General features: G+C 40.2%; 1 protein-coding gene across 1 annotated transcript in view; it reads right to left on the bottom strand.

The window, feature by feature from the left end:
* The window catches only part of CCDC15 (coiled-coil domain containing 15), a 63,484-nt gene that overhangs the window by 17,091 nt on the left and 25,739 nt on the right, over positions 1–20,654 (bottom strand). The window contains 8 exon segments of the mRNA XM_080650743.1: positions 2,349–2,452; positions 3,581–3,673; positions 11,323–11,442; positions 13,755–13,877; positions 14,664–14,783; positions 15,917–16,036; positions 17,143–18,138; positions 18,365–18,487. Coding sequence (XP_080506869.1) covers positions 2,349–2,452; positions 3,581–3,673; positions 11,323–11,442; positions 13,755–13,877; positions 14,664–14,783; positions 15,917–16,036; positions 17,143–18,138; positions 18,365–18,487 — 1,799 coding nt within the window.

The raw sequence follows: 20,654 nt of genomic DNA, 5'->3' as shown, positions 1-20,654 counted from the left end.
GAAGGGAGTCAGAAGCTCCTGACTGCACTGAACCCCAGTTCCGACTGCACTGAACCACAGTTCCAGGCGAGCCCCTGGGGACCCACACTCTTACGGGGGAAATCTGGACTGTCAGGCGGAAACTCAGGAACTGCGGAAGGCAGAGGTCTGGAGGCACGCGCACAAGGGCAGGGCAGATGGGAAGCCAAGACTGTCTGCTCCACCCTGAGACTCCACCCCTTCCAAGCTGAGCACAGAGGCTTTTGCAATCTGGCAAGGCTAATCCTATAAGGCTGTCTCCAGCACCGAACTTCTCCCAGCATAGACACAGCTGATCCTTACAGCCAACTGGCCTGGAGGTCAATTCCTCCCAGTGATACCAACAACAATCAAGACTTAACTACAACAAGGCTAAGCACACAGTCCACAAAGGGGTGCACCAAGAGTGTCCACCTCAGGTAACTGGGGAGGCAGACCCACTGGGCCATATAGGAAACCTAGCACACAAAGCTACCCTACCAACTCAGGGAATCAGTGAAAATGCGGGGTCAAAGAATCAGATCACAAACGAAAGAAATGGAGGAAAACAAACGACTGGATATAGAATTCAAAACCACGGTTATAAGACTTTTTAAGAATATTCTAGAAAAGGCCGATAAATATAACGAGACCCTCGAAGATATGAAAAAGGACCAACTAGAAATTAAACATACACTGACTGAAATAAAAAATATTATACAGAGACCCAGAAACAGAATAGAGGAACACAAGAATCAAGTCAAAGAACTGAAATACAAAGAAGCAAAAAACACTCAACCGAAAAAGCAAAAAGCAAAAAAAAAAATCCAAAAAGTTGAAGATAATGTAAGAAGACTCTGGAACAACTTCAAGGGTACCAACATCAGAATTATGGGGGCGCCAGAAGAAGAGAGAGAGCAAGATACTGAAAACCTATTTGAAGAAATAATGACCGAAAACTTCCCCCACCTGGTGAAAGAAATAGACTTACAAGTCCAGGAAGCCCACAGAACCCCAAACAAAAGGAATCCAAAGAGGACCACACCAAGACACATCATAATTAAAATGCCAAGAGCAAAAGACAAAGAGAGAATATTAAAAGCAGCAAGAGAAAAACAGTTAATTACCTACAAGGGAGCACCCATACGACTGTCAGCTGACTTCTCAACAGAAACTATGCAGGCCAGACGGGAGTGGCAAGAAATTTTCAATGTGATGAATAGCAAGAACCTACAACCAAGATTACTCTACCCAGCAAAGCTATCATTCAGAATTGAAGGGCAGATAAAGAGCTTCACAGATAAGAAAAAGCTGAAGGAGTTCATCACCACCAAACCAGTATTATATGAAATGCTGAAAGGTATTCTTAAAGAAGAGGAAGAAGAAGAAGGTGAAGAGAGAAATTATGAACAACAAATACATATCTATCGGCAAGCGAACCTAGGAATCAAGTGAGTTAAAGACCTGAGGAACAGAATAATCTGGTGAATATAATAGAATCGGGGGCATAGAAAGGGAGTGGACTGATAATTCTCAGGGGGAAAGGGGTGTGGGGGGTTCATGAAGAGAATGGACAAAAATCGTGCACCTATGGATGAGGACAGTGGGGGGGAGGTGGGGGCGGAGGGTGGGGTGGGAAATGGGTGGAGGGGAGCTATGGGGGGAAAAAGGAGAAATAATTGTAATAATCTGAATAAAGATTTATTTAAAAAAAAAAAAAAGAAAGAAAGAAATGAGCTTCCAAGCCATGAAAAGGCAGTGGAGGAACCTTAAAGCATATTACTAAGTGAAAGGAGTCAACTGAACAGGCTTTTTGGCTACATCCTGCATGATTACAACTCTGGCATTCTGGAAACAGTAAACAATGGAGACAATAAAAAGGTCAGTGGTTGCCAGGGACTGGGGGAGGGAGAGATGAATAAACAGTTGTAGGACGGGATTTTTAGAGCAGTGAAACTATTCTGTGTGATACTGTAATGTTGGGTACATGTCATTATACATTTGTCCAAACTGTAAGAATGTACTACACCAAGAGTGAATCCGAATGTAAAATATGGATTATAATGTGTCCACGTAGGTTTATCAGTTGTGACAAATGTACCACTGTGGTACAGGATGTTAACAGTAGAAGAGGCAGGGGGTAAGTGGGAACTCCTTGTACTTTCTGCTTAACTATAACTGTTTAAAAACACAGCTCTTAACAATCTATTAATACTTATATCCAGATCAAAAATAGTTGTTCCTACTATGGCTCAGAAGGCAAAACCACTACCTGATTATTTCTAAAACTTAGCTTCTAAAATCACCTTAACTAGTAATTTAAGGATCACAATGAGGATCAAAAAACTCACTTTTCAATTCTCTTCCTGCATTCTTTTTGCCTTTGTTGTTCTTTTACTTTTTCTCTTTCAATATCCATGAAAAGTCGCCTATATCTCAGGTACCGCTTTTGACGCTAAAGGAAAGAAGTTAAAATTGTTAAGATTCTGCTCTCAGAGGACTTTGCAAGGGAGGAAATTATCTTTGTGCCTTAGACAAGAAAACGATATGATAGGGAAGCCACATGGAACTAAGTCCTTCATTTCCTTCTATTTACGGTGGCTCAAGATATCACATACAGCAAGACCTTTATATCTTCAAACACGTGGCTATTATATGTTACAGACAAGTCAGAGAAAGAAGTACTAATTTAGTTTGCCCTTAGTACAGTCCCTTGTCAACGGCACTTGAGGAAATGACTATATTTGGTATAATAAAATATATGCTATATTTATTATTACCAAGTAGTAAGTACCACAGAAGCAGGGCCACAGAAAGAATGTGAGGCGTATTTCATAACAGAGCAGCAGTCACTAACTTTTCAAAATTAAAACCACACTCTAAGCCTAGCCTAACGTGGTGGGGAGCAGAGGAGGACTGAGGAATATAAGAGCATCATACTTTTAAAGGGAACAGGTATAACAAAAGCAAGTGCTGCTACTATGTGTGATACATTCATACCTCTGGGTTTATATATTCTCTTTTAAGGACATAAGCTACTCAAATGGCAATAGTATACACACAGACATGTTTGAAACCGTTTAGTAAAAACATTAAAAGTCTAATAGCAGTTCTCAATATTGAAGATTCAGCACAATCATCAGTGATACTTTTTAAAAAATGCAGATGCCCCAAACCTACGTTTTCAGATACCAAAAAATATATATATATATCTGAAAAAAGCTCCACATCTGATACTGGTGCATGGCCAGTGTTAAAAACTGTTGGTTTAAACTAACTTGGGATTGAAAAGGGAGGCAAAAAGGAAGCCATAAATGAAAAATCTTCCTTTAAATAAGTTCTTGTGGCAAGTATCACTAACTGAAGAAATTCACTAGGATAATATCTATGATTTCACATCAAGGTACCCTAAATCCTAGGAGCTTAGAAGTTTAACATATTATAATGACTCAAATAATTTCTTAGCCTTTATGAAATTTTTAGTATTAGCTCTTAATTATTAGGACACAACGAATTATTTCTAATTTCACACATATTGTTACAGTAGAAACACTGGTGTCCAAAAGCATTTATTATTACATACCTCTTTTTTGTCTTCTTCTTGACTTACTCCAAACTGAAGCCCCAGTGGAGTTTGGAATTCAGTGTTCCATCCTGATTGATATTTATCATAAACCTGTTAAAAAGTCCAGTCACACAAAGTGACAAAACTGCTAAAAGTTAGCCCCTTGCACACTTTTGGTATTTCCATCTATTGATTCTTTTCTCCTGCAACCTTGAGCTCAACTGAATAAAAAACCAAATTTAAAAAAGAATGAAAGGAAGCAGTTTCAGAATGAATTAACCAAATAAAAACAATGAGCCAAAGAAAAAGATTCAGACCCTAGCTGGTTTGGCTTGGTGGACAGAGTGTTGGCCCATGAAAGGTCCTGGCTTCAATTCCGGTCAAGGGCACGTACCTGGGTTGCAGGCTCGATCCCCGGCCCTGGTTGGTGTGCTTGTGGGAGGCAACCAATCGATGTTTCTCTCTGTTTCTCCTCCTCCCTTCCACTGTCTCTAAAAATCAGTGGGAAAATATCCTCGGGTGAGGATTAACAAAAAACCAAAAACAAAGAAAAAGATTCAAGTCAAAAACATGGATGAACTAATAACAAATCAAAATGCCCAGAATGAAAGTTCTTCCGATGTAGTCACTTAATATCATTCTATCATGAGTGTGCTTGGGATTGTATCCAAGATATAAAACCAGCACTCTTAATGTCTCAAATATATAAGCATTTTCAATTATACAACTCTCCTAAGAATAAGAGACTGAAAATATCTTAACAAAACAACTGACACAGCAGGGAGAAGACTGGAGCTAATTTCTCCCCCATTATCAAGAAGTCTTATAACATAACTTGGTATACTTACTTGGACATCATATGAGTCAAATTATGATCTCTAACTTTTAGAAATAAAAGCTTAAAATTACTTTCATCTTTTTAAAGATTATTGATCTTTCAGGAAAGTTGCAGGATACAAGATCAGTATTCAAAAATCAATTGTATTTCTATATACTTGCAATGGACTATCTGAAAACAAAATTAAGGGGGAAAATTCATTTATAATACCATCAAGAAATACTGAGAAATAAATTTTTAACAAAGAAAAGTGTAAATTTTATACTCAGAAACTTATAAAACACTGCTGAAAGAAATTAAGGTCTAAATGAATGGGAGGACACCTCATATTCATGGCTCGGAAGACTTAATGTGGAGATAGCAGTACTCCCCAAACTGATGGGCAGATTTAATGCAATCACCATCAAAATGTCAGTTGGATTATTTGTAGAAATTAACAAGATGACTCTTGAATTCATATGAAAATACAAGGGACCCAAAATAGCTGAGATGATCCTGGAATAGAAGACAAAGTTGGAGGACTCACTCTTCCCAATTTCAAAACTTACTACAAAAGTAGAGTAATCAAAGATTGTGTGGTACCAGGATAAGGATAGATTATATAGATCAACAAAGCAGAAATGACTTTTCAGAAATAAACCCCTTATTCACACTCAAATGATTACTGACAAGAGTGCCAAGAGAATTCAATGGGTAAGAATAATCTTTTCAACAAATAGTGTTAGGATAACTGGATATCCACATGAAAAAGAATAAAGTTAGACCCCTAACACTACATACAAAAATTAACTCAAAGTGAATCATAGACCTAAATGTAAGAGACATAAAATTCTTACAGGAACACCAAAATCCAATGCCACAAAAGAAAAAATAGATTAACTGTTTTTCATCAAAATTAAGACTTCTGGGGATGCAAAAGAAACCATCCAGAAAGTAAAAAGACAACCCACAGAATGGGGAAAAAACATTTGTAAATCATATAACTAAAAAGGAACCTATATGTAGAATATATTAAGAACTCACATAACTCAATAATTGAAAGACAAAAAAACTCAATTACAAACTGGGCAGAAGAAGATATACATATGGCCAATAAGCACATGAAAAGATGCTCACCACTAACCATCATACTGCATCACACCTATTAAGAAAGCTATAATTTAAAAACACAGGTAATATCAAGTGCTGGTAAGAATGCAGAGAACTGGAACCTTCATATACTGCTCGTAGGAATAAACAATAGTACAGCCACTTTGGAAACCAGTATGACAGTTCCTCAAAAAGTTAAGCATAAAGTGTCATATGTCCTAGAAATTTTACTCCTATGTATATACCCAAGAGAAATGAAAACATATCTCAACAAAAAACTTGTACACAAATGTTCACAGCAGTGTTATTCATAATAGCCGGGAAATAGAAACAGTCCAAATGTCCATCAACTGATAAATGAATAAGCAAAATGTGCTAAATGCATAAAATGTAATATTATCCAATTGTCAGGAATGAAGTAATGCTACATGCTACAAGGATGATAAACTTTTGAAAACATAATGTTCAGTGAAATAAACCAGTCAAAAAGGGTCATATTTTGCATGATTCCATTTATATAAAATACCCAGAAAAGGCAAATCTATAGAGGCAGAAAGTAGACGAGTAGTTGCCTAAGGCTGGGGGTAAAGGTGAGGGAAAAAGGCTGCTAATGGGTACAAGACTTTTTAGAGTGATGAAATGTTCTGAAATTGTTTGTGGCCATGTTTGTACCACCTTTTAAATATGCTATAAACACGGAATTGTACAGTTTAAATAGGTGAATTATAGAGTATGTAAGTTACAGTCAATCCTCCTATTCACATATTCCTTATTTATGAATTCACCTATTTGCTGAAACTTATTTGAAATCCCAAAATCGACACTCACGGTGATTTTGTGGTCATTTGCAGATATGCACAGAGCTGTGAAAAATTTGAGTCACCAGATGTGCACATTATCAGCTGAGGTTGAACAAGTTTCATACTGTAAACAAGTATCCTTTTCAAGGTATAATTAGTGCCAAGATTTTTGCTTTTTTGTTGGTGATTTTGCTGTTTAAAATGGCCCCCAAGCACAGTGCTACAGTAGTAGCTAGTATTTCTAAGCATAAGAAGGCTATGATGTGTCTTATGGAGAATATACATGTATCAGATAAGCTTCATTCAGGCATAATCCACAGTGCTATTAGCCCTGAGTTCAATGTTAATGAATCAACAATCTATCCTATCTAATAAAAGAGTAATATGCAAATTGACCATACCTCCGCTATACCCACAAGCCACTCAGGAGTATGCAAATTAACCCAACTAAGATGGCAGCAGCCACTGAGCGAGCAGGAAGCTTGTGTTTCCCTGGTGATGGAGGAAGCCAAGCTTTCCGCCTGCCCTGGCCTGCCCTAGCCTCCGCTCAAGGCTACAAAGTTTCAATTATAAAGGATAAATAAATCCCAGATACCAGGGCCTCTGCTTGGGTCGCCGGGGGGCATGGCTGGCCTGCAAACCACCACAGGCCCCTCGCCCAGGCCACCCCACGCCCCAAGGGAAACCCCACCCTGATCCGGGACGCCTTTCAGGGAAACCAGCCGGCCCCTACCTGTGCACCAGGCCTCTATCCTATCTAATAAAATAGTAATATGCAAATTGACCGTCACTCCAACACACAAGATGGCTGCCCCCATGTGGACACAAGATGGCCACCACAAGATGGCCAGCAGGGGAGGGACCAGATCTGCAAGGGAGGGCAGTTGTGGGTGATCAGGCCAGCAGGGGAGGGCAGTTGGGAGGAACCAGGCCTGCAGGGGAGGGCAGTTGGGGGCAAACAGGCTGGCAGGGGAGCAGTTAGGCATCAATCAGGCTGGCAGGGGAGTAGTTAGGGGGTGATCAGGTTGGCAGGCAGAAGCGGTTAGGGGCAATCAGAAAGGCAGGCAGGCGAGCAGTTGGGAGCCAGCAGTCCTGGATTGTGAGAGGGATGTCCGACTGCCTGTTTAGGCCCGATCCTGGCCTAAAGGGGCAGTCGGACATCCCTCGGGGGGTCCCAGATTGCAGAAGGTGCAGGCTGGGCTTAGGGACACCACCCCCCCACCCCTGCCGCCACCGCCCCATGCACTAATTTTGGGCCTCTAGTATATATATAAAAAGCCAGTGTCTGTGATGACCAGGATGACCAAACGACTGGTCACCATGAGGTGCATTGAGCACCTCTTGGTCCCTTCCCCCTGGCCCACAGTCTCCGATCGCAGCTTAGCAAACGGAGAACCACAGTGAACTGAGGTGAGTGGAACCAGGCGGGGCGGGACTGGCGAGCGGGCGGAACAGCAACGTCTTGGTCCCTCCCCCTGGCCGCAGACTCCAGGGAACCGGAGCCATGCTGCAATCAGGGAACCACGGCGAACTGAGGTCAGTGGCAGCGGGGTGGGGCGGGACTGACGAGTGGGCAGAACGGCGACCTCTTGGTCCCTCCCCTGGCCCTCAGGCTCCGATCGCAGCTTGGTGAATGGGGAACCATGGCAAACCGAGGTGAGTGGCAGCAGGGCGGGGAGAGGGTGGAATGGTGACCTTTTGGCCCCTCCCCCCAGCCCACAGGCTCTGGGGAATGGGGCCATGCTGCCATCGGGGAACCATGGCAAACCAGGGGGTGGCGGCAGGGACTGGTGAGCGGGCAGAAGATTTTCTAGGGACCCTAACCACGCACGATTTCATGCGCGCTGGGCCTCTAGTATACTATATTAAGTAAAGGGTCTTTAAACAACAATTCATATACAACAAGGTAATGTATTGGTTAGCTAACAAAAATGTGATCAGATGCTCCCAGGAATCCAACCCATATCTTCCCTAGGAACAATGGTTTGGTATTCACTAATTTGGTGTTTGAGGCAACCAAATAGAATATAACTACCGTGAATGACAAGATTTGACTATATATCTCAATAAGGCTATTCTTTTTAAAGTGATTTGTTTGTTATAGGTAAAATTGGAAAATGAGAAATAGCAAAAGGCTTACGATGGTTCTCTCTGGAATTTTTGTGGTGTTTTTTCTTTCTGTTTGGATTTACTTTTGCTACAATAAAATTGAAATTATTTTCTGCTTTCAAAAAAGTAAGAAAAACTAGACTTCCAGCACTGGTGAAGGAATAAGCCCACGACTGGCCTCACTCTCTCTCTCCGATTGTAAGAAAAATTGTCTTCAGTGGGATCTGGCGAGTGTAGAGGGTGGGTATCCTGAAGGGGAGCGAGCTAGAAAAGTGGATCCTTTAATTCCATGTATGAACTGGCACACATCCCAGAGTCACCCTGAGCTGTGTGTGCACAGGGGTGGGCCTAGAGGAGTACAACGAAGGCTTTGAGAACTGAACTAACACTGAAGTCACTGTTCACAGAAGGTGAGAAACTACTGAGAGCCTGAACCCAGCCAGGTGATGCCTGCCGCAAACCAAAAGGATGCAACATTCTTTAGAGGATTTTGACAGAAACCAAAGTCTTAAAACATATAACATTCAAAATTGGACACGGAAGTAAAGGTAGCAAGAGAATCCAGAATATGTGTCCAAAGAGAGACAACTCTTCCTCTGAGATAGGAAGAATAGGAAGAATAGCAAAAAATAAATGGCTGAGGCAGTTTTGTGTGATGGCTTCCATTTTCTTTATGAAAGCCAGAGAGTATGGGGAACAGCAAGAACTTTAAGAAGTGTTTAAGAGTTAGAATTATCGGTGTGGGCTATGGGAGGGGCAGGCAAGAAAAATGCTAAGCACTACTGGGGACCCAGCTGGGACTGTAAATGCTAATATGAATGTGGTTCAAATCTACATGAATAAAGTGTTTTCTTCCATGAGGCTCGATTATTTGGGAACCTAAAATGAAAAAGTACTGTTCAGGGCTGAGGATTTTCAGGGCTGGATGGCAGAAGGACAAGAGGAGGCTGTGACTACAAAGCCACACACCCCTATTGAACAGTCAGGGTTAGGTACCCCTCTTCTGTGCTCAGATGCCCTACGCCTTCTCTACAACTAATCACGTTGCTTCATAACGATCTGCTTATGTCTCAGTCTCTCTTCTTTAGAAATTGAGTGCTGTGTCTTCTTCAGCATGTTATCTTTAATATTTAGGACTTAAATAATGGCTAGCACCTAACAGGTGCTCAATAAATGTTTGACTGACTGACTTATTCATTCAAAACATATTTAGCAAGAGACTACCAGGTACCAGTATTGTGCTAAAGGCTGCTCATACAGAAGCTTACAGACCAGTAGAAAAGATGTAAATAAGTAAATAATTACAAAGTCTTTATTTGTACTGAGAAGGAAACAGAAAGCAGGTATTTAAAATAAAAACCAAAGAAGAGGAGAGACCTATTTTTGGTCATTTGCTCAAGGTAGTCTTTTCTAAGGAGGTGAAATTTTAGCTAAAACCTGAAGGATAAGAAAGAACCAGCTTTGTGAAGAAAAAACAGAAGACCATGCAGATAGCGGGGGGAAAATATGCAAAAGACCTGAGGTAGGAAAGAGCCCAGCACAGTTCAGGATATATAAATGATGATGCAGAATAAAACATGACAGCAAACCCTTAGGCCAACCTTATAGACCCAAACTAAATATCCCAAAAGAGTGGCCGTTTAGTTCTGAAAACCTCAGCCCAAATCCTACTTTCTGCCTTTCTGCCTCCTTTTCTTTTTGCTCTCCTAAAAGAGCCAAGAGGAAATTTCTCTTTATCTCTTTCATATATCGCAACAATGCTGGTTGCCTGAGGCTGTTTTTAAAATAACAAGATAAAACCACAAGATAGAAATTATCCAAACAGTGGTAAAATTCTAATAAGACTTCAGTTAAGCCATGAAAAAATCTTAGTAGGCCAGGGTATTTTAATACTAGAGGCCCAGTGCACAAAATTCATGCACAGGGGTGGGGGGTGTCCCCTCAGCCCAGCCTGTGCCCTCTCCAATCAATCGGGCCTAAACTGGCAGTTGGACATCCCTCTCATAATCCTGGACCGCTGGCTCCTAACTGCTCACCTGCCTGCCTGCCTGATCGCCCCTTACTGCCCACCCCCTACTGGCCTGGTCGCCCCCTACTGCCTCCCCCTGCTGGCCTGGTCTCCCCCAGCTGCCCTACTCTGCTGGCCTGGTCACCCCTAACTGCCCCCCTCCAGCCTGGTCGCCCCTTACTGCCCCCCCCCCCGCCGGCCTGTCACCCCCAACTGTCCCCCCTGCCAACCTGGTCACCCCCAACTGCCCCCCCCCCCCCCCCCCCCGCTCCCACTGGCCTGGTCGCCCAACGCAGCCTGCTGTTCAGTCATTTGGTTGTCCCTCACTAACCTCCCTGCCGGCCTGGTCACCCCACACAGCCTGCTGTTCAGTCGTTTGGTCGTCCCTCATAATCCCCCTGCTGGTCATTACTGTTACTGTGACAGTGTCCTGGACAATTTGCATATTCCTCTATTATTAGTATAGATTTTCTTGAAAAACTATTGATCTTTACTCAAAATGTCAAAACTTAGACAATATAACAAAACCCTAACAAGCTCCAGCCCAAACTCTGAATAGTTTATTTCTTGGTGACCCTGCCATATGCTCTAGCAGCTTATGAGGGAGATCTAGTCCTGGCCATTGGCTGGAAGATCCCCCTGACCCTTCCCTTTCAGAAACCACTCATTTCTTCTCCTCTCACACCATAAAAGAGAATAGCCACCAGAAATACACCTTTCACAAAGAACATAAATATAAAATAGGCAACAAGTGCTCCTGACAATACTGTAGGTTTCAGTGAGAGCCCTAGAGTAATCTTAGGTCAGGACAGGTTTTACGCTCCATGATATAAAACAAGAATCTGATTTTTGCTCAGCCTTACCACCCGCAGCTCAGTAAGTGCCTATACTCCTGTTTATATTCTACTGCTCATACCTGCCTCCAGCTGGAAGCCTCTCTCCGGTGCTTGGCTGGAAGATACTGATGGCCATCCAGAAGCATATCTCGCCATCTTTCAGCTGTCCTGACAGATGGCTGCTGCCTGGAGTATAAGCTCTAAAAAGATACAAAAGCACCCACCAAATGTATGAGCAGTGGCATAATGGTAGTGAAAATACTATAGGCTGCAATGATAGCCCTGAAGTAATCTAAATAGGTCAGAAGAATATGATACAGTATGGCATAAAAGTAGACATACTTCTGGCCACTATTTGGACCTTAACAGTATCCACAAAGCAATTGAAAGTTTCTTCATCTATAAGACAAGGATAATAATAAAATCTATCTCCCAGAGTTATGTGAGAATTAAATGACACAATGGACATAAGGTTCTAGAATAATTTTAACTTAAGAATGCAAGCTGTCAATCATAATATTAATATTACTAATATTATTAAAAGACAACACTATCACTATCATCATCACTGTTGTTAGTAGCATGGCCCAGATCCAACTCTAATTTACTTTCTACTGCTTACTTTTTACCATACTCTGCTCTACCTGCTCTCTGGCAGAGCTTGAATCCTGGATTTAATGTACGACATATTCATGGCACTCCAGAAATCAACTCCCTTCTCCATGTCTCAACTGTCATATTATGTGAGGCCTCCTCATAGTTCCTGTGCTAAAAGACTCATAAACACTGAACATTTTCCAAGCAGGAGCATCATGCCAGGGCAACAGTAAATGCTTCAGTGAAGAGGCCTGAAGTCGTTTCAATAGGTCAGAATGGTGTGATACATCACAAAGCAAGAGGATATTATATCTTTGTCCATTATTACTGACCTTAAAACTAAACCCCGGAGCAGTTACCACATTGCCGTCAATCATGAGCCAAAACCTTAGCAATTTACTCTCTGCTACTTACTCCTTACTACTTACTCCTTCTCTACTTATTCTCTGGAGAGGCTAGGTCTTGAATTCTGGGTGAAATAAGCCAATGGCACTCCAGAAGCAATTCCTGTTTCAAACTTTCATTTCTCAAAAAAAAAGGGGGGAGGGTGCTTGGTATAGTTGTTTTAAAGAAACAACAAAATACAGAACTAATTGTCCAAGCAAAAATGATGGGTTAGTAATGATAATATAGACTTCAGTGACAATCCCATAATAATGATTCTAGGGTAGGATAATTTCACAGAGGGGTGTGTGTTTAATATAAAATTTCCAGACACACATAAAAATAGGGGGGAAAAAACACAGTATAATGAATCCCAAGATACCCTTCATCCAGCTTCAATAATAAGCAACATTTTATTTTTTCATCTATCTCTTCTCCCACTTTTTTTCTGGAGTATTTTAAAGCAAAACCCAGATTGTTCTGATACTTTTTCTTTCTGCATAGGGAAACTCTTTATTCAACAGCATAGTTAAAAGAAGATAAAGCAACAAGGCAATGTTTTTATAATGTTGCTAGCATTTTCCCAAGGAAAAGCCAGGGGATAAGTTGGTGTCATTTCCACAAGTACTCCTACTTGGTGTCCCCAATAATTCATGCACAAACACTAGAGATAGTAAAGTTCAGGAAGTTCTGAGGCAGCAAATAGCTTGTTGTATCCATCATAACTGGTCTGCAAACTGGATGCCTGGGTTTGGTATCCTGCATCCACTGACCAAGAGTAGAATCCCTTCAGCATTTATAAAAAAACTAGAGGCCCAATGCACAAAATTCGTGCAAGAGTAGGCCTTCCTTCTCCCGGCTTCCCTCAAGCACCTGGGACCCGGGCTTCCCTTGCAGCCCCGGCTTCATCCAGAAGGTCGTCAGGAAGGACGTCCAGTATAATTAGCACATTACGTTTTTATTATTATAGATGTATAAGGCCAAATAAATAGGCTAAAGGAATAGAGTTTTTTTAAAAAAAAAAATTTACTGTTAACCAACCAATATTATATTAAAACTGTCTCTCGGTTAATCCAAATGACAGAGGCTTTCTCATCTGGAGTCTTTAGAAGCGGCTTATTTTGAAATAACTGAAAAGATGATATTGTTGGGTTTTTTGTGTGTTTTTTTAATATATTTTTTATTGATATTTTACAGAGAGGAAGGGAGAGGGATAGAGAGTTAGAAACATCAATGAGAGAGAAACATCGATCAGCTGCCTCCTGCACACATCCCACTGGGGATGTGCCCACAACCAAGGTACGTGCCCTTGACTGGAATCAAACCTGGGACCTTTCAGTCCACAGGCTGACGCTCTATCCACCGAGCCAAACCAGTTTCAGCAGATGATATTATTAACCTAACTCTAGAAGCCTTCAATCTATGTATCCTACATACAAGCTAGCTTGATAAGCTCCAGCCCAAATCTTAAGTAAGTTGTCTCTGTTATTCCTTTGCAAAGTGACATCCTCCCCACTGTCTTATGTTCTACCTGATCTCCAGGGGAGGCTTGGTCCTGGACTTGAGGGTTAACATAATGATGATACTCCAGAGGAAATTCATCTCTCACTCTCACTTCTCTCAGAAAAGATGACGGCTGCTCGAAAAACATGTTCTAAAGGAACAAAACAAAACAAAACAAAAAACAGAAATTGTCTAACCAGGGCAACATGCTAATCATAATATTGTAGGCTGCAGTGAGAACGCCCGGGAAATGGTACCAGGTGAAGATATTCTGATACATTTTGATCTGAACAAGAATGTGACACTTTTAGCTCAACTCTGTAGGCCTTAATTTTTAATCCCAAGCCATGTACAGAATAGTCTGACAAACACCTATAATTTTAAGTAATTTAGGATCTGCTACTTCTTCCTACTTTATTCATGTCAGGGGAATTACCACAACGTAATTCCACGAGATTCAGAAAAAGCTGTAATGTCATCGTAGTAAATTAAAACAGTCTGATTCTACACTAAGAATATGAACATGGTGCCCTAGCGGGTTTGGCTCAGTGGGTACAGCATCAGCCTGCGGACTAAAGGGTCTCGGGTTTGATTTCGGTAAAGGGTACATACCGCATCACAAGTTCGATCCCTGGCCCTGGTTGGGGCGCATGCAGGAGCCAACCAATCGATGTGGCTCTCTCAAACAATGTTTCTCTGTCTGCCTCTCCCCCTCCCTTGCACTCTATATAAATATCAATGAAAAAATATCCTCAGGTGAGGTATAACAACAAAAAGAAGAATCTGAACATGGTTTATCAATCTTCTGATTTGACTGATACAGTTCATTAGACCAGGGACCTTTGCACCTGACTCTACACTTCACATTACCAGTTGTTGAGAATGTCTAAAACCCAGCACTTTCTTTCCCATTTATCTCTCGCTTATTCTGCTCTACCTGATCTCTGATGCACGCCTGGTCCTGGAGTTTAGGAGTCGGAGACTGATAAATTGCCAGACAAAAGTCATCTCTCCCTTTCTCATTTATAACAGAATATGGCTCCTTGAAGCGGACTTTCTAAAAGAAAAGAAAAAAATACAAACTGTAAATTTTCTAGTAGGAGGAATATGATAGCAATAACATTCTGGGCTTTATTGTGAACTTTATGGTAATTTTTTAAACTCAGGATACTATGGAATAAAATAGAAAACCATACTTTTTGTCCATTCTGGCTGAGAACAATTTTTGCAAGCTCCAAACTAAACCCTAAACAACTCAGTTCCTGCTGGTCTCTCTCCCTTTTCTGTTCTACCATGTCCCTGATGGAGGCCTGATTTTGATGGATGTCCTAAGGAAATACCTCTCTCCCTCTCCTACCTATCCAAATTGATGCTGGCTGCTTTAACTTGCTTTCTAAAACAGAACAAACACAAAATAGCAATTGTTCTGTTAGAAAGACATGTTAACCAATAGTACTTTAGGCTATATTGAGAATTCTGGAGTTCTCTGAGGTCAGAGAATAACTGGACATCTTACAGAATAAAACAAAACACTATACTCTATTCCACATTAGCCCAGCCACACCCCTAAGTAATTCCTGTTAATCCCTTACTTCTTCCTTTTGGTCTAACTGATCTCTAGTAGAGGGCTGGCCCTGGAACCTGGTAAAAGATACTATTGGACACTTGTGGGCCACTCCTTCGCCCATCTTTAGCTGTCAAAGCAGATTATGGCTGCCAGAAATAGTTTCCCTAATAAAGATTTTTTTTAAAAAAGTAAATTGTCCAGCCTTAGCTGGTTTGCCTCAATGGGCAGAGCATCAGCCTGTGGACTAAAGAGTTCCAGGTTCGATTACAGTCAAGGGCACATACCTCGTCACAAGTTCGATCCCCAGCCCTGGTCGGGGCGCGTGCAGGAGGCAACCAATCAATGTGTTTCTCTCAAACAATGTTTCTCTGTCTGTCTCTCCCCATTCCTTCCACTCTCTCTAAAAATCAATGAAAAAATATCCTCAAGGTGAAGATTAACAACAAAAAGAAGAATCTGAATATGGTTAATCAGCCTTCTGAATCACAGAATTGCTTTGACTGATACAGTTCATTAGACCAGGGACCTTTGCACCTGACTCTACACTTCACATTACCAGTTGTTGAGAATGTCTAAAATCCAGCACTTTCTTTCCCATTTATCTCTTGCTTATTCTGCTCTACCTGATCTCTGATGCACGCCTGGTCCTGGACGTTAGGAGTCGGAGACTGATAACCTGCCAGAGAAAAGCCATCTCTCTCTTTCTCATTTATAACAGAATATGTCTCCTTGAAGCGGACTTTCTAAAAGAAAAAAAAAATACAAACTGTAAATTGTCTAGTAGGAGGAATATGATAGCAATAACATTCTGGGCTTTATTGTGAACTTCATGATAATTTTTTAAACTCAGGATACTATGGAATAAAATAGAAAACCATACTTTTTGTCCGTTCTGGCTGAGAACAATTTTTGCAAGCTCCAAACTAAACCCTAAACAACTCAGTTCCTGCTGGTCTCTCTCCCTTTTCTGTTCTACCATGTCCCTGATGGAGGCCTGATTTTGATGGATGTCCTAAGGAAATACCTCTCTCCCTCTCCTACCTATCCAAATTGATGCTGGCTGCTTTAACTTGCTTTCTAAAACAGAACAAACACAAAATAGCAATTGTTCTGTTAGAAAGACATGCTAACCAATAGTACTTTAGGCTATATTGAGAATTCTGGAGTTCTCTGAGGTCAGAGAATAACTGGACATCTTACAGAATAAAACAAAACACTATACTCTATTCCACATTAGCCCAGCCACACCCCTAAGTAATTCCTGTTAATCCCTTACTTCTTCCTTTTGGTCTAACTGATCTCTAGTAGAGGGCTGGCCCTGGAACCTGGTAAAAGATACTATTGGACACTTGTGGGCCACTCCTTCGCCCATCTTTAGCTGTCAAAGCAGATTATGGCTGCCAGAAATAGTTTCCCTAATAAAGATTTTATTTAAATTGTCCAGCCCTCGCTGGTTTGGCTCAGTGGGTAGAGCGTTGGCCTGGGGATTGTAGGGTCCCGGCTTTGATTCCGGTCAAGGCACATGCCCTGGTGTGGGCTTCTGTGGGGGGCATGCAGGAGGCAGCCAACTCATGATTCTTTCTCATCATTGATATTTCTCTCTCTCTCTCTGAAATCAATAAAAATACATTAAAAAAAAGAAAAGTAAATTGTCCAGACAGGGGTAACATGCTGCTGATATTACTTTAAGACTTAATGAGAACTCCAGAGCTTTTAGAAATCAACCAGGATATTATCTTTCCCAACTATGAATCTCCAAATCAGTTGCAATCTAGTCCCTGCAAAATCCCACTCCAAACCTTAAGTATCTCATTTCTTCTTGTTTTATCTCCTTCCCACTCTATTTTACCTGATATCTGGGTAGAAAATCCTGGTCCTGACATTTGCGTAGAGTATTCTGTTCTTTGGAGAAGACACGCTGATCTTTGGTGAGAATACAGTGCTCTCTGGGTAGAAAATGCTGGTGTTGAAATCTGAGTAGGCTATTCTGATCTTTAGCAACAATATGCTGGTCTTTGAGTATAAAACGCTGGTCTGGACATTTGGGTATAAAATCCTGGTCCTGATATTTGGGTTGAATATCCTGGTCTTTGGGGAAAACATGCTGATCTTTGCGTAGAAAATGTTGGTCCTGATATTTGGGTTGAATATCCTGGTCTTTGGGGAAAACATGCTGATCTTTGCGTAGAAAATGTTGGTCCTGATATTTGAGTTGAATATCCTGTTCTTTGGGGAAAACATGCTGATCTTTGGGTAGAAAATGTTGGTCCTGATATTTGGGTTGAATATCCTGGTCTTTGGGGAAAACATGCTGATCTTTGCGTAGAAAATGTTGGTCCTGATATTTGAGTTGAATATCCTGTTCTTTGGGGAAAACATGCTGATCTTTGCGTAGAAAATGTTGGTTCTGACATTTGAGTAGAATATTCTGGTCATTGGGTAGAATGTTCTGGTCTTTGGGTAGAAAAGCCTGATTTGGGGATAAAAAATCCTGGACTTCCAACATATTTCCATCTTCTAGTTCAATATTCTGGGCTTCCAGCATCAGACCCTGAGGTTCTATCTTAACCATCTTGACTTTAGGTTCAATGGCCTGGGCTTTGGATTCAACAACTTGGTCTTCCATAGGCTGGCCTGCCAGCTCAACAGCCTGGGAATGTGGCTCAGTATTCTGGGCTTCCAGCTCAACACTCTGCAGTCCTGTCAGATCACCCTGGGTCTCCAGCAGATCACTTTGGGCTTCTGAAAGATAATCCTGCGTTTCTGGCAGAATATCCTGAAGATGTAACTTATTTAGCTGCTCCTCTTCTATTACAGCATATAATGGATTTTTGAATTGTGCTTTCTAAAAGTGAACATAAACATCAAATATAGGTTTTACAGAGACTCTTAAAATAACCTTAAAAGGATATGGTAGTCAAACAAATTATTAGACTAAAATGTGAAATTATTGTCTTTGCTCCACGTAACCTAAATCTACAATCCCAAACCAATACAACAGTACTGGCATCCCTAGTCTAAGTCATATTAATTTAATTTCTATTATACTAACTCCTTTCACTCTACTTTACCTGAACTCTGCTGAACTCTTTGTTCTTCTCTTCAGAAAAGAAACCCTGTTGGTTCTGCCAGAACAATTTTTCTCTTCCTTTCTTGTCTATCGTAATCGATGAAGATTCCTCAGAGTCAGGTTCCTAAAGAACACACAAACAAAAATGAAAAAATTATGAATATATAAAAATTTTAAAAACCCATCTATTACAGGTGGAAACAATGTGACTGTAATAACAACCTAGGCTTTACCACACTACTCCTATAATTTTAGTAGGTCAGTATAGTCAAATATCACAAAAACAGGACATTACAAAAGAAGTGCAAAAATGTACACTCACAACTATAAAACATTGTTGAAATGAATTAAAGAAGATCTAAATAAATAGAAAGATCTCATCTTCACGGATCTCCAAAGACAACAATAAACTCTTACATTTACAGTCAAATAATTTTCAAGAAATGTCAAGACAATGAAATAGAGAAAGAATAATTCTTCAACAAATGGTGTTGGGACAAGTAGATATCCATATGCAAAAGAATTAAGTTAGAACACTTCCTCACACCACATATAAAAATTAACTCACAATGGATAATAGACCTAAATGTAATAGCTAAGACTATAAAATTATTAGAAGAGCATATAGGAGGAAATATTCATGGCCTCAGAGTAAGTAATGGCTTATTGGATACCACACCAAAAACACAAGCAACAACAACAACGAAAAAAACTAGATCAATTGGACACCAAAATTAAAAATTTTGTGCTGCAAATGACAGCATTAAGAAAGTGAAATGACAACAACTCACAGAATGGGAGAAAATACTTGCAAATCATGTATCTGATTTGTATCGAGGATATATAAGGAACTCTTACAACTTAATAATAAGACAAATAACCCAATTAAAAAATGGTATCACACTGGCATTTTCTCCACAAGAAATACATAAATGGGCAATAAGCACATAAAATGATGCCGGTAACAATTTCAGAAAGCTTATGATTTTTGTCTTGGTGACCTGACAGCAGGCAAGCAAGTATATCTTCTGCTTAAAGCTCCAGATCTGGAACAACAGTAACAACCAGACAGATTTTAATGTCAATAAAAATAAATCTAACATGGAAATGAAACCAGAATTCAAATAGACTATAGATGGTTCTCCTTTCTGACCAGAAGATACCCACTTCAGATAACTGAGAAGGTAGAAAACTTCAGATCTGAGGGAAAGACTACATACTTGAAATAAGTGATAAGAAAAACTTAACGAATTTTTTATTCACTCTCAATTATATGGAGTAGATTTGTTTCTGATGTTACACCTGAAAAATACACATGAATTCTTTGAAATCAAGCAGCCAGCCTGAATTTATCACCTTCGTCATCATCATCATAATAATGTATTACACTTAAATGGCATCTTTGACGTATACAACTGGCTTATCCAAGGATGTTATCTCAGGCTTAATCCTCCTTCCTTCTACTGGATAATTCTTTCAGTCAGACCTGTGAACAGTACTCTTTGTGGGGAAAAACAATTGAGCAGTTTGAACATGTTCCACACAATATAAAATATCAATCTCTAGCATCAAATAACCCCTTTTCTCTGGTTTATTAGAATGTTTCCAATCGCCTCTTTCTAACAGTACCTTGGAGTCAGTCCAAATCTAGGGTAGGTATGAAAATTGTCAAGATACCAAGCCACTGAGAAGAATTTAGGTACAAAAGAAACTCTACCTTGAGTCTCAATCAGGTAATGCTCTTTAGGAAAAGGTAACCAGTATGACTGCAACTAGAAGAATGCCACATAGGGATACATACCACTGCCCACTTGTATTTTGATATTTAACTATAAATTTCTTAACACTGGAGAGGGAGACATTATAGTTTAGTATTCTACCATCTGCAAACATATAAGTGACAAGTATGTTTGGACTGTTGAGATACTTAAGAAAAAATACAAAAATAAAATATATATGTATAATCTAGGAAAATATAAAAGAATACTAACTAGGAAGCAAAACTATGAAAGAACTAAATAAAACAGAGCCTATGGTAGCAAAAAAAAAAAAAAAAAAAAAAAAGGAAAAAGCTTAATGGTCCATTTTTCCAGATGCTGCCTACCAAAACTTGAAAATCCCCAAATTAGGTAAACAAAAGCAAGTACAGGAGTTTAGCATCCAAATATGTGAACACTGAAATAAGTAGGTACCAAAACAATGTTATTTTACAAGTATAGCCTTAAATATCCTTTTCAGTCTAGCTCCACATTTGGGTTCCAATTATTCACTTTTATGTTATCTGTTCAATT

This window comes from Plecotus auritus, assembly GCF_963455305.1.
Source record: "Plecotus auritus genome assembly, chromosome: 13".
Lineage (NCBI taxonomy): Eukaryota > Metazoa > Chordata > Mammalia > Chiroptera > Vespertilionidae > Plecotus > Plecotus auritus.
The sequence above is the reverse complement of the archived record's forward strand: the minus strand, read 5'-3'. Positions and strand labels throughout refer to the sequence as shown.